The sequence below is a fragment of the Ananas comosus genome, linkage group 6 (genome assembly GCF_001540865.1).
Source record: "Ananas comosus cultivar F153 linkage group 6, ASM154086v1, whole genome shotgun sequence".
In the NCBI taxonomy this organism is placed as follows: Eukaryota; Viridiplantae; Streptophyta; class Magnoliopsida; order Poales; family Bromeliaceae; genus Ananas; species Ananas comosus.
Window position 1 is genome coordinate 14,697,939 of NC_033626.1, and position 15,098 is coordinate 14,713,036.

General features: G+C 37.8%; 1 protein-coding gene across 2 annotated transcripts; it reads right to left on the reverse strand.

Annotated features, from left to right (window-relative positions):
* On the reverse strand, positions 4,224 to 14,661 carry LOC109711687 (chaperone protein dnaJ 10-like). 2 transcript variants are annotated; one of them, XM_020234838.1, is made up of 10 exons: positions 14,258 to 14,660; positions 11,842 to 11,901; positions 8,045 to 8,127; positions 7,672 to 7,831; positions 6,142 to 6,271; positions 5,654 to 5,812; positions 5,314 to 5,492; positions 5,112 to 5,192; positions 4,882 to 5,022; positions 4,224 to 4,687 (listed from the first exon to the last, which is right to left on the reverse strand). In XM_020234838.1, exons 1-10 carry the CDS (start codon positions 14,384 to 14,386, stop codon positions 4,592 to 4,594), a joined length of 1,218 nt encoding a protein of 405 aa, XP_020090427.1. In that variant the 5' UTR covers positions 14,387 to 14,660; the 3' UTR covers positions 4,224 to 4,591. The 2 variants fall into 2 exon arrangements, with proteins under 2 accessions (XP_020090427.1, XP_020090429.1); XM_020234840.1 differs by lacking the exon at positions 11,842 to 11,901 and having other exon boundaries at positions 14,258 to 14,661.

Here is a 15,098-nt window from a genome sequence, read left to right on the forward strand (position 1 = left end):
TATTTCTTTTGGTCATGTAAACTATTTCTTTGCGTCTTTGTCTATGTGGTATCATTTTAGAGCCAATCCAAAGCATGGCCTGATAAATGAGGGTCTATGTGATATCACTTTAGAGGCAATCCGAAGCATGGCCTGATAAATGAGGGTAGCATTTTATAGTATGAGAGCCGACATAACTTTGTTGAGAAAGGTGTAAAAGTTGGAACCCTTGTGACAGTTTTAGGTTGTTAAAATCGGAACGGCGAAAAATAGATCCAGAAAATAATTTAATGCAAGAAAAGAAAAGATAAGCGGAAAGAACACACCGATATTTACGTGGTTCGGCCAACGGCCTACGTCCACGGGCGAAGACGGAGCAAATAATTTATTAATGTCGAAAAGGCGGAGTACAAGAAAGATCTCTCAAAAGACCAAAACTTAATTAGATCCAAAACGCCGCAACAAGAAACTCCAATTTTGGCTTCTCTCTTACCTATCCGTACGGACCAAATAAATTTGGCCTTAATTAGCGCATACGGCTAATTAGCGCACACAGCTCTCTGCAACGGTTAATTAGAGTTGCGGCCTCTCTCCTCTTAGCCGTACGGACCTCACAACAAGCTAGACATAATTAATGCTTGGCTTCTTAATTTCGTCGCGGCGGCTTCTTGATCGTCCGGAACCAACATGCATTGCTTGGCTTAATTAGAACGTGGCATCTTAATTTAGTCGCAGCTCCTTTAATTTGGCCATAGCATGTATTTATAATACATGTCTCCTAACTAGAGTCTAATTCTAATTAGATTAGAATTACACTCCTAATTATAATCCATATATGCCAAATTAAATCTAAATAATATCTAATCCCAATTAGATTAGGATTTAACTCCAATTTAGATAACTACAAATCTAAACCAAATATAACATAGGTCATTGCCAGAATGCACGGTTTCGCATCTCTATTACCCTGATGTTGTGACAAGTGAAGGTGGCACATTGTGCATCAGTGCCTGTATGTAATGACCTATAGGTAGGGTCTCTAGCACCACATTTTAAGACCATTGTTGGCTTGAGAAACAATAACTATATCAAGTTTTGTTCTCCAGTTCAAGTTGTGTTGCACCAACAGAGGATAAGTTATGCAAAAGCAGCTGAGATGATTTTCTTTTTTTCCTTTTTTGTGTGCGCGTGTATGTGTGCGATGGGGATTAAATGGAGCATCTGTAAAGAAATGTTGTTGGGCAATGCCAAGAGGGGGAGGGATAGGCCAATATTCTCGTGGGACATAACGGAGAGAGGTATAATAGCATATTGAATAGAGGAACAGGATCCAATTAGCCTATACACTAATCATTGAGACTACCTGAAGGCTTGATTGTTATTGTTGTTGTTGTTGTTTTCACCTTGGAAAAGTAATCTCTTACATATTGCACAAGTAGATATTAGTACCCTGAAACAATTATTCATCTCTCATTTATTCCTGATTCATGTTTAATATCTATAGTTATAATGACCAGAGGTTTTTAAATTGTATTTTACATTTTACTAATTCAGTCTGTTCGTTTCCATAGAAGCTTCTCTGTGTGCCATGTATAAATTCGTTGCTACTCAGGGTGCTGAGCTCACTTTTGAACAAGCCCTTACCTACTGTTCGAGAAAAAAATTAGTACCTTCATCTTTTGCAATTGTATATTCATTAACACTCGATCTCATTGCATATTTTTCAATATCTTATTTATTAGTGCAGCTTTTTTTCTGCTTAGAATTTGAACAGCTGAATTGAAATTTGCAAATGAGAAATCAATGAAGGGCTGGTGAATTCGTAATTCATAAATGTACATTTGCACTTACCAGCCTGTAACAATAGTCGAGCAACACCTTTTTATGTAAGGTGATCATAGGGACTAAGTTTAGGATACTAAATGTTTGAGTGAAGTCTAGATTGCAGAAGTGAATCTTGAGTATATTTGCATGGCCCCATTGGTGCAGTCATGAAGTCGGATGAGGTAGCTTTCACCTGTCGACTATTATTTCGCTCTGTATCTCGTACTCTTTTGTTGATTTCTCGCAGGAATTATATTCAGCTTGATTCATCCTTAAATATGGCTATCTAATGGGTACATTGCACCAGGCCTCGCAAATTAACCTTGTCTAAGTAGTTGGGCGCCTGTTGTAATCTACGTTTTGTCCAATACTCCTTGCGTCCTGAAGAAAATTCGTTTCGCCCCGCAGTTAGAAGAAAATTCTATTTGGGTTGAGAAGGACGCAAAAGCAGACTGAGCCTGTGCAGTATTTTATTTTATTTTATTTTTGTGGATTTGTCTAGGGGCTGCTAGAAAATGAAAAAACACGTTGGAACTTTCCGTCACTTCAAACTGAGAGGTATTGATAGGTTATTAGGTACCAAGAGCTCGTCAAACACGAACTTCAGAGACAGAAACGAGTGAAATCCCATAATCACCTTATGCCCTGAATATATGCCAAACGAAAGCGAATATATTTTTAAGTCCGAAAATAATTTCTTGGTCTTCTTAATGTGAAATCAAACGCTGCTGTAGATAATTGAATATTTTTCACCTCTGTTCTAGTGTTATCATAAATATAAAAGTATGTGCAGAACTCAAGAGGCCAAATTGGTATAATAATAATAAATGTATCAATAACATACTTAAAATTTATTTTTAGAGGATAAAAATTTTTCTATTAGAAAAAAGGGTTAAATGCATACAAGTCCCTGCAAACATAGTCAATTGCGGAAATATTCCTGCAAAACGGAAACTCCATAAGTTATCCCTGCAAAAGTCTAAAGTTATGCAGATATGTCCCTCTGATTAACATCTGTTAGAGAACTGTTTATTTTTTAACAGTTTTCATGTGAAATGACCATTTTGTCCTCACAAATATATCCCTCCAAAAGCATCGTCCCCTCTCTTTCTCTTCCTCTTCCTCTTCCTCTTCGGGCCGCCGGAGCGGATGGCTGCAACGGCGCGGGTCGAGCTCGCCGGCGACAAAGAAGAGGGAAGAGAAAGAATGAGAGGAAGAAAAAAAGGGAAGAGGAAGAAGGAGAGGAAGAGGGAGAGGAAGAGGGAAGAGAAAGATGAAGGGGGAAAGGGTTCGTCGCCGCGCGCCGCCGCCGCATCTCTTCCTTCGCCGGCGACGAAGAAGAGGGAAGAGGAAGAGGAAGAGGAAAAGAAAGAGGGAGAGGAAGAAGAAGAGGGAGAAGGAGAGGGTTCGCCGCCGCCGTCGCATCTTCTCCCTCGCCGGCGATGAAAAAGAGGGAAGAGGAAGAGGGAGAGGAAGAAGGGAGAAAAGGGAAGAGGGAGAGGAAGAAGGAGGAAAAGAAAGAGAGAGGGTTCGCCGTCGCCGCCGTCGTCGCCGCCGTCGCTGCCGCCGCCGCCCTCGCCGGCGACGAAGAAGAGGGAAGAAGAAGATGAGGAAGAAGAAGATGAGGAAGAAGAAGAAGGGTAGGATCGTAAATTTATCTTATAATTAACCATGGTTAAGTACTTTAACCGTGGTTAACGAAAATTTTCTAACAGTCCTTAACGGCAGGGACATATCTGCATAACTTTAGACTTTTGCAGGGATAACTTATAAAGTTTTCATTTTGCAGAAATATTTTCGCAATTGACTATATTTGCAGGGACCTGTATGCATTTAACCCAACTACTGCAAGGGTTAGGGTGCCCTAGACGAAATGTCAAAATGGCACAATTAATATGCAAAAACAAGATGTCATCCGTGATATGAAACCGTGCACATTTTGCGATAATGCTTATTTGAGTGGAGGAGTTGTTCTCCGATTCCTTTTTCTACAGGACAGGACATTTCGAAAACATTGATATTATCCAAAATGCATAAAAATCAAATTTTTTTAAACAGAAAGAATTTTACATAAAATCAAATACTAGAGAAATTTCTTGAAGATTGTTTCCAGCCCTCCAACACGTCCAACCAAAACTACCTAAAACCGTTTACCACTTTGCAGTCAGAAACGTTCACCATGGTTGTCAAAGTACTCATAATTCTAGACAGCAAACATTTACCACTTTGCTGTCCGGCATAGCATAATACGCACCTTCGTGTTCGCAACAGCTGCCAGTTCTCGAGCCTACCTTCATATTGTGTCTTGCCATAAAACTGTTCCATTTAAATTATGGACAACATTATTTTGGGTAACAATGAACAACAGCGTGAATAAGAATGTAGCCTCCGATGTTTAAGGCCAATCACCACCCTGTACTAAAGTTCCAACAGGAAGCTGCTAAAATGAGAATAATCCAAACTTATATACAAAGCATGTTTTTTTTTCACTATAGCACCACAAATAAATATGAAACCACATAGCAGGAAGCTCTGATGTACATACCAGTCGGTGCCGCTGGCTAACTACATGGGGATGCACAACTTAACCCACCCACAGAAAAACAACCATGTTATGCATGTTGAAACAAACTCCTCTGCTCTAAAGGAAATAAATACTGATGAAGAATTGGTGGGGGAATGCAATACCATATTCTACTAAACAAACCAAAGCACCAAAACATGAGCCCCACCACCAGCAGTATATAATACACGGTGAAAAAGCGTGCTGCATCGCCTATACTGCTGATCAAAGATGCCTCTGCGCGCCAGGTGGAGCAGTAGGTATCGGGAAGTTGAATCCATAGTTAGAACCTCCAAACTGAGGGGCCTCCACATATGGGCTCTGGAAAATGAAAGAAAGAAAATAAAAAAAGATTGCTATAATGATCAAAGTCATCATCTCCAAAAATACGCATGGAACTAGGCTTTGAAGATCATGTAAACTTTACGGGCATCTTGTACAGGAACCTCTACCCTTGCAAATTTCACAGTGAAAAAAAAAAACAAAAATCAACAGAAATCTCGAGGAAAAGATACCTGTGTACCAGGAGGACTTGCAAAAGATGGCTGTTCATTAGGGGACTTTGGTGATGTATCAGGAGAACTACCATCCCGTTCATTGTCCTCCAAGTTATTTATGCTTGCTGCTTCGCTCTCGCTCGTGTTGGTCTTAACCCTCTATGTCATAAACCACATGATCAAGTAGTCTATACAAGGAAATATTAAAACTGAACACTCAACTAATGAAACAAAATCAAGAATAGTACCTGGAATATTTTCCCAAGTACTTTCAACCCTTTAGCTCGTGCACGAAGTTCCTCTCTCCTAACAGTATTGTCTTGAAGAACCTGAAGTTTTAAGTTTGTCAACGATATTTTAATTCCATCAAGCGCCCAAGGGAGATGTAAATGAGAATGAATAGGTATAGAGCCAGCCATCATCTAGTTGTTGGTATGTAATAACAATTACCATCTGACAGACACGGGATAGGGTGGCTTCAATATCAGCAACATTAAGTTTCCATAAGGAATCAATCATCATCTTTTTGTGCGTCTGCAAGTACTCTTCGAGTTCTTCTTCCGTATAGTTGCCCTCGCTACTGAGCTGCTTTTTCAGGTCCTCCTGCAGCTGCATTAGAGCGATGGCACCTGCAAGTCCAGCAGCCAATAAAACCTTTGATAACTTACTGATACTTACTGATTTGGTACTAATATCAGGATGTGCTCTCTTAGACTCATCAAGAGGAACATGCTAACTCAGTACGGGTGCACTAATGACCGAAGAAGTGCTGAAGGAACTCATCATTTACCTGTTGCAGCTGTTACTTGGGACTTGATAAAATGTCCCTTGGTTCTGAACCATTCAGCAATGAATGGCACACCCAGATATATAGCTTTTTTTCCAAGTTCTTTTGCAGCCTGCCTTGAATATATGTAGCCTATGGTATTCAGCATATCCACTCCATATGCTGTAGAAATAAATTAGACAAATCAGATAAATCATCTTGAATGTTAGTAGAGTCGACAAATCCCAAACACCATTCTAGAAAGAGACTCATGGGCCTGCATATGCAGTCAAATTGACTAAGTTATGAGATTCAGCTAGCCAAAACAATAATAAGGATGTACACGGCCCATGATCATGACGTGAATTTATCTATGCTGCTGGAAAGAATATGCAAATAAATATAGACAGAAAAGATAAATGAGCCTCCATTAAGAAAATAAATAAATAAATATAGAAATATAAGTACAACAACTAAATTAATATCCATATTGTTTAGGTAGCAATAATAACCTGCATTGGAAAGCCTTGAAACCTCAGCTTCAGCTTGACTAATAAACTCATCTTTGTTGCCTTGAACATACAGGTGCAGTCGGTCTTTCAATATCACTGCAAGTTTTTCCTCTCTTTCTTTTTGAACAACCTATAGTTGCAGTGATAAATTAAACATGGAACTATTACAAAAGAACAACAAAGCTTGACGAATTATCTAATGATCGAAGTAGGAATAAAAAGAAAAGAGTAATAGAAAGCCGGTAAGGAAACAATTCGATGAAGAAATAAACCATCGTGTATGCAATTTAGTTAGCCGGGGATAAATTCTCTTATTCTTTGCATTAAAATTCAATTAATCAACTGAATAAAATTGCGTGGTACAAGCGCTATGAATGGGATCAGTTCTGACAAAAGAAAATTTTGATGAATTACTAGATTCTATCAAATGCAATCAGGCTATAGTGTTAGCAAGTAATGTAAGCACATCAATCACATTCATATTTAATTGTTGGGCCAATCATGTCAATTTGACGATCGTATCTTAATATCTGTAGCTTGACCCTAAATATTCAAAAAATAAACCTGCACTTTAATCATGCAATATGTTTCGTTAAATTAGATGAGTTCATGTCGTGTTGTCAGATTTCTCTCGGTAAATTGTGTTGTTGTTCACTTGTTTGGGTAGTCTGATCATGCGTGCCTTCAATTTCCACCACGGGGATTCAGGACAAGCTAAAAGAAAGTGTGGTTCACCTACTGGAGGCCTTTTTTTTTCCACTACCATTTCAAAGGTTCAACAAAACACGCCTCTTCCATAATGTGATTAAGGTTTAGATACCAAGAGGCTAAGACATAAAAATTATCAAGTTTGCACGGTATCCTAGACCGAAAACACATACTACAAAAAACTTTGTGCTACATACGATATCACCTAATAGTTAGAGTTTATCAGGACCATAAACCAGAACCTTTATTAGGCCTCATCCCCAGTTTCGTGCATACTTATCATACTAAGCTTTTACTGCTCACTGCTGAAAACATTTCCAAAAATTTTTCTTTGCAAAATTTTCTACTGTAAGCTTCATATTCTTTTCATAAGGACCAAAAACCACATCCATTGTCAAACCTCATTCCCAATTTCCTTATTTCCAAATTAATCCAAGAAAGCTTTTACTACTCACTGCTGAAAACATTTCCAAAATCATTTCTTTGCAAAGCCCTCCGGTGTAAGTTTTATATTGTGTATTTACACTTCAGTCATTTTACAGCGTTGTTACTTCTGTTCGTTGGTTTTATATATCAATCTGCAAAAGCTTAGACTTCAACGGAAATGATAGACAAAAGGGTCATAAGCATTATAAGAAAAAAGCTTAATGGGTTTTGTTGTGTTGATAGCATCAAGTTCTAATAATAGAAATTGCAGCTGCATCTTGTTTCTCAGTCTCTTCTTTTACAAAATTACAATGTCTTATTTTATGAAATTAGAACCACAAATAACGAACTAAGGCCCACATGGAAATGTGAATAAAGTAACTAAAAAAATCATACCCTCATTTTCTCTTGCAGCTTTTTGGCATCAATTTGCTCGCCTTCACCTACAACATCAAGTGACGCCATTGACGCCATTGCAAGTTGGCCAATGTAATCCTCAAAAAGCTCACTGCCAAAAAGCATTGCAAATATTGCCGCAGGATCGATGATTGCTTCTCTGCAACATGTGTAAACAGAGATACATTAGCTTGTTATATGTCTAGAAAATATAAATCAGAACATGACAATAAGAAAAATGAAGTCCTTCTTAGACTGTATCAACACAAAGTCAACAAATTACTGAATTCTCCTAAGGTTTAATAAAAAATTTCTTAGCCTTTCTCTTCCTTTCTTTCTATATATTTAAATGCATCAAGGAGAGGAAAACTACGTTGAAATGCCTGATTTCCCAAATGCATCATAAGCCTGGCGCTGTGTTGGATCACTGAGAACCTGGTAAGCCTCTCCAAGAACCTGAAGTACAGATGGACTGGGTAAAAATTAAAGAGCGAAAATTTCCATAATTCAAACATGTATTACTGCGTCAAGTAGCCACTACTAAGATTACGTTGTTTATTTTCACTTTAAAACTTTATTCAACAATTGAGTATACTTTTGTATCCAATTACTGTGAGCCATCAAGAGACCAAAATATGTAGCAAAGTTACTAGAGTAGAATGCATATATGTTACCATGGAATTTGGCAAGTCATTATTTACTAAGAGAAGTGAAAAAAGACAATTCCATACTCCACAAAGCAACCCTATAAAGCCATCTATAACTGAGACACTAAGTTGTTAGGCTTCGCGCATAATTGTTGCATGCAGCAAATTAAGTCTTGATAAGAAACAAGTAGTGTACTACGAAAGCGAAACGGAAAGAAACAAGAGAGACACATTAATGTACATGTTCAGAAATATAGTTACAACAGCATAGAGATACAAATACTTCCTACAAAATGCAAGTAGAAAACCGCATCTCTCTGTCAGGTCCAACACAACTTACATGAGTGAGCCGAATGAAAGAAGAAAGAGCAACTGTTCAACTTTACCTACGGCAAAAGCCACAGTAAGAAAACCAAGAAAGAACCTTTTCAAACTGATGCAGCCGGGTCCCATTTCAGACTTACGTGCACTGCCGTCGTAGGAGACCAAGTATTTGGCTTGATGATGAGATCGCACCATGATTCAAGACATTGGGTGCAACGTGAGTTTGAGCAAGTTTTAAATGGTTTTGGACAGGTTTAGTTGTTAATTTCTGTTTGAGAATTTTTTAGATTTACCTGAATATTGGTATTCTAGATAAGAATGTTTTATTGGATTGTTTTGAATTTGTTAGTAGGAAACTCTACAGATATAGAGCATTGACCATCTGTACGAGTATGTATTATTATGAAAATTCCACTTTATTGAGATGTGTTCTCTGAAGTTTTCCTTTGCAATTTCACGTCGACCGGAGTGAGCCCGTAGGGTCAAGCATCCTGATGACACCATCCGCCCTCGCGAAATCAATGATAAGTTTTGCACGTACACTAGCCATCGCCCTCATTCTCAACCCATACAATTGGCTCGGTTATGCTTCTTCGCCTTCAACTGCGATATCGGATCATCCGTCTCAATCGATTCGTCGTTGGGATCTATCGTCATCTTCCTCTCTGCTGCAGCCTGCAATATTCTTTCAATCTCTTTTCCCTTCTTTCTTTTTCTTTCATTTTCTCTTCCTTAGATGGTTCTGCTTCGCCCATAAATGGTGTTCCAACAGAGACGGCGCCGGATTGATTGGTAGGAATTTGACAGCTTCTGTTCGGCACTTGTGTTCGCTAATTCCGTCTGCTTTCCACCTCGGTTTTCTACTTTAAATTCAATCTTTCATTTGGTTATTTTTTATCACACAATTTTATAATTTTCACTCATTAATTATTCTTTTTTGCATCTGTGTTTTAAGTCTTGTTGTGCCTGTACATATAGTTACATTAGAAAGTCTCAATCAACAGAATTCAACTTGAGATATTTGGATTTCTAAACCCTTTTCCCTGCATCACAAACTGTGATAAAGAGCCTTCAGTTCACGCGATGTCAAGTTGACAATTATGATCTCAAGTAAGCACTTGTGCGGCATCAAAACAAGTCGTAGGGAGTTGTTCTCTAGAATCACCAGCTCATTCTTTCTTTTAGTGATCAAGCCTAGGATCATTTTCAATGCGAATACTCACCTCTACATCATAATAGACCATTTACCATCCTCCCTCTCTCATTACAGTCCATTATTTTCTTCAATTTCTGTCCACTTGCCCTGTTCTCTCCCTATTATCTTGAAATTAGACAGCTTAAGTAAACTATTTTCAGGAACAGACCTCTCCGTATTTTTAGTCATCACTTTTTGCGATTCCTGAAAAATCTTGTTTTCTTCTTGCGGTAAGTAAGATTGCTGCAGAAGTCTTCCCCGTTTCTTGCAGTATGAAAATTCTAATACTGAAGTTCTTGGCAATAGATCTGCTTAAGCAAGCTATAATTCTACTGAAGAAACATCTATTCTACAGAGAAATCACTATTGAATATGGTGAATATATATCCAAAATATAAGCTCACATTAAAGGTACACCGCACAGTAACGCATTTCAATTCTTTAAGAAACACCAAATGAAAGCTTAGTCCTAGCAATTTAGTACATTATAGTTATTGCAACTATCTTGTTTGGCAGCAATACATTATATTTCCTATCGAAGAAAAGTATTTATTAAGAAATCTGGTGGTGTAAAGGAGCATTCATCCTTTTTCTGTGATTACATATACCACAGAGCCTTTCCACTTCAGGATGATATAGAAAGCTCTTACATTAGCTCCTGAAACAATTCATGTTGTCACATATCCTAATTTAGTTTTGGCGTAGATGAAGGGCAAAATAGTGTTGTATGTCATAAATTCCTTTGTAGTTGTGTACGTACAACCTTGCATTTTACTGAGTGTAGATTAACAGGGGTAGTATTCTTCGATGTTTAGGATTCTCCATAATGATCATAGATGTTCAGAAAGGACCTCCACTCTGAATAAGGTTCTCCTGGTCTAGTTGCAAAAGAATCTATTTCAAACATCCAGCTCACAAAGGTACATTAATACTCTATGCTTTTCATAGTTCTTAAAGACAATTTTTGAGGTACTAAGGTATATCAAATGGCCTCTAACAGGAAATTCATAATAGAATATTTCCCCCGATCACTTCTCATTTGTAATACAGGAAAGTATTAGTAATTTTTAACCTAATCAATCCGTTGATCATCAAGAAAGTACATCAAATCATCTTGAGATAACTCAATCTTATCAAAGAACAAAGATGTGCATTAAACATTTTAATCAATGATGATTTTTGTTGTCGGTAAGTAAATTTCCTTCTTACCCTAAATCAAACAGAACTTAAGCACACTGGAGAGTGCAGTAATCTGCCGAAACATGTATACACAATGTTATAGGATGTGAACTCGAGAAGCAATATTAGATACATCAAATGAGAAGTTAACGCCAAACCCATATATATATATATATATATAGAGAGAGAGAGAGAGAGAGAGAGAGAGAGTTGAGTTGGAATACTATCAGTAGCAATCGGGCTCCGTTGCCACCCATTTGTTTTCTATGATGAAGCCTTCAAGTCGACGATCGACTCCGTTGAACATGATATTTACTACTTGAAATATTTAGAAACCAAATTTTAAATCTTTTCGACATCATTGGCTTAAGAATCAAAGGGTTTCAAAATTAGTAATTTTAATGGTCAATATAATACGTTTTCTCGTTTAACGGCGTAAAGATATCCAAATCAATTGAATTTTGGTTAGAAAATTCTTTAAACTATTTAGAACAAGATTTATACTCTTGATCTTGATTACAAGACTCCTATCATCACTTTTTAAAAAATATTCATTTTCAACCGTTCATTTTTGTGTCCACTTAACGGACAAGAGAACAATATCGAAAAAATATATAATTTGGTTTCTAGATGCTTCAAGTGGTATAGATCATGTTCAACGGTGCCGATCGTCAATTTGGAGGCTCCATCATCGAAAATAAATAGGTGGCAACGGAGCCTATTTGCTAATAATAGTATTCCAACTCAACTCTCTATATATATTTATGTGTGTGTGTGTGTGTATGTGTTAAATAAGCTACCAGGCCAATGAAACTAAAGACTTGCCTGAAAATTTTGTGCAGCTTGTGGATCATTTGGGTTTTTATCTGGATGGACCTGTTTCGCCTACAAAGAGAGTAGAGTCAATAGTCCAATATAAGCAGAAGGAATGTCTTAGCATAAACTGGAATATATCCAATATTCCATAGATACAATCGTACAAAAAACTCATTGCGAAAGGTTTTAATCAAGTTCAGTGCTAAATAAAACTTTTACATTAACAAAGTTTCCTCCATGCTTATCACTTTAGACAAGTTTTTACTTTCCTTCTTTCCTTCATTACGACTTCTTATGGCATAGATTTAACAATAGTGTCTGAACAATAAATTTGTTTTGTGGCAATAATAGTAAGAACCATTTATGCTTACAACATTTAGATGTGGTTTCAATGATATATCACTGTGCAACTGGTTTGTCATGGAAAGATCATCTGACTATCTCAAAAACTGTAGTGCCACTGCCATGGCCCATGCCATTGTGTCAGCAGCATGATACGATACAGCAGCTCTAGGTGTGCCAATGTGGGCACCCCCGAGCGCCAGTGGCACGCCATTGGCACATTGGCACACATTGGAAAGATTTTTCTTTTAATTAGATAATCATGAGCAATAGGCTTTTAGAGTGTTTTAATATCTCTAATGGTTATAAAAATAATTTATATATTATATCTCACACTATTTTGGAAGGAATAGAGTCATAAACATCATAACAATTAAAAAAATCATTCAGATATACTTATGAAAGTATATGTATGAAACCATAACGGAAATCATAATTAGATAAAAATTTGTAGGAAAACACAACCATGGATAAATTCACTAGATCTAAAATAATAAAAGAAATTAGAGAATCTTTTCAAGAAGACTTTTATATAATTTTTTACCACAAAAAAACACAACAATTTAAGAAAATGTAAAAAAACAAACTAGTTTGTCAATATGAGTGCCGGCACAGCCTTGGCACGATAATGGCACAAGTCCGGGCAGCACAGGCAATCCTTGGACTATCTTGATTTATTGCAATGAAAACTCGCATATTGCACTAAAGAGTATCTTCGGATTTACCTAAAGAATCTCCAACATTTCAAAAGTTCATTTCCAATGTAATATCTCAGACAAACATTTTTCACTAAAATAAACTACGATATATAAAAAATACTGTCAAAATTGCAATAGTATACTAAATAATCTCAAAGTTTCATTGGAAGAAGAAATCAATAAAGAGGGGGGAGGGGCGGGATTTTGTTATCATGATTATGTGCACAATGCAACTTCATAATCTAGATGCCTGAAAATAGTATTCAGAACATAAATCTCAGCAAGCAATATATGGTCACTGATATCCATAACCAATTTGTCTGGCGATCATAACATAAGAGTTTTGATGTCAGGCAACGCCCTAATAGTCGTGATGATTTAAGATAGCGTGTTCAACATATAAGGAATATTATTACTTTAGGGTGGTGATAACTTGCCATAAAGTGATTTCCTTTTGCAATTACAACTTAAGATTTCAATTTTTAGCTGTTACGAAACCTTAATAATTCCAACTTCTCAAGATAGTAAGTTTACTGAAAATAATTTAGAGGATGTATATGCTTTGCAACTGCACACTTTTTCCTCAGCACCAATCAACCAAGTACCACATGCCCATTGAATGAGTAGGGAGACATACTGAACAAGAGATTCGTGCATCCAAAGAAGCCCCTAGATATCGTAAGATGTCTCTTAACAACCAAATAACCAACTAGCTATTGATACTTGAGTAAGCAAGAGTAGATATACTTGATAAGTTATTTGAACATTCAAATAGGCTCTAAGATATCCAACTGGTCTACTTCTGCAGCTCAACACCAGAAAGACTAGAACCATTGGCTTCGTTTAGGGCAAGAAGTTTTCCACTTCATACTATGCAAGCTGACAAAGCCATCCGAAGCAGCCAGCTCATATTCTATATATTTAACCTCGAAAACTATGTAAAATTCATGGCTATCGCAAGTAAAATCACCACTCGAGAAAAAAAAAAAAAAAAAAATCCCCCGAGAAAGACGAAACCCTCCCTTTTCAGCGCAAGCAGAACTACCCAAGGTTAATAGGCTGAGGACGGTGTTTGAAACGTGAAGAGCAGACAAGTTGTTTCGGATGCAGATCGAAGGGGTTAAGGAGTGCAGCCCCACATCTCATCGAGTTTTAATAGAGAAAGGGGGAAAGAGCAGGGAAGGGTAGAAAATCGCGCTGACTCGTTCGATATCAAATAGTCAGCTCGAGACCTAGGATCTCAGTAGTAGGAACCCGGCAGACGAGCCGTTGGGGGAGCGAGCGAGCGAGCGACGAACGTGACTAATGAGCGAGATGGAGAAATAGCGGAAGGCTAAGCGAAAAGAGAGACAGGGGGAGCCTGAGGGACAATCTCGAGTTAGTACCTTGATGTAGTAGGCTTTCTTGATCTCGGCCTCCGTCGCGGTCGGGCTGACCCCCAGTACATCGTAGTAGCCGGTCTCCTTCACCATCTCCCACTTTCTGCCCTTTTCCCTCTCTGCCTCAGTTGCCATCTCCCCCGATCTCCGTAGCCTCCGCTATCCCCTAAGGTAGGGTAGGTCCAGCACTGAGATCGAGGTCGAGGGCGTTGGCTTTGATCGGATCTAACGAGCACGATGCTCGCTTATAAAAGTGATTCTCGGACGCGTAAACCGCTTTCCTCAAAACGGCCGGTTCCTTTCCATTCCGTTCTTTGGCTGGGAAATGGGAAAGGCAAGGAACCGGAGAAAAATAAAAAATACAGAGGGAAGAGAACGAGAGTTGGGCGGCGGCGATAGAACACATAAAAGACGAAAGAAAATTTTGATTTTGACTCCCCGTAAAGACGTCTGAATTACCGTTGAAGTCTTTCTCTTGCTGACATCAATCCAGTCTGGCGCACACCGCGTCCCCGAGAAATTCTACACTATTACACTTACACCACATCATCAATAACAAATCAATCATATTTTTTCTTTCCAAACAAAAGTATAATAAAATTCTTTTTTTACAATCATGATGGGACATATATCTCTAAAAAAAAATATTTGATTGATTTGTTACGCCACGTCACCGATATATTCATTGCATTCTAGAATTTTTTTGGTCGATGTTGCGACACTTCTTAGTTCTTACCGACAAATTGTTCGGTTTATTATTACTAACTGCAATATCGGTAATTAATTCAGCTGTAAAATTTACTGCTTGTTCTGTTTGCATTCGTGAATCATCGATTATCAGATCTTT

Coding starts and splice junctions, on each gene's coding strand:
- LOC109711687 (XM_020234838.1), bottom strand. CDS start 14,386: ATGGCAACTGAGGCAGAGAGGGAAAAGGGCAGAAAGTGGGAGATGGTG. Junction 8,128..11,841: donor AAGCTGCACAAAATTTTCAG/GCAAGTCTTTAG, acceptor TCTGTACTTCAG/GTTCTTGGAGAGGCTTACCA. Junction 4,688..4,881: donor CAAGTCCTCCTGGTACACAG/GTATCTTTTCCT, acceptor TTCATTTTCCAG/AGCCCATATGTGGAGGCCCC.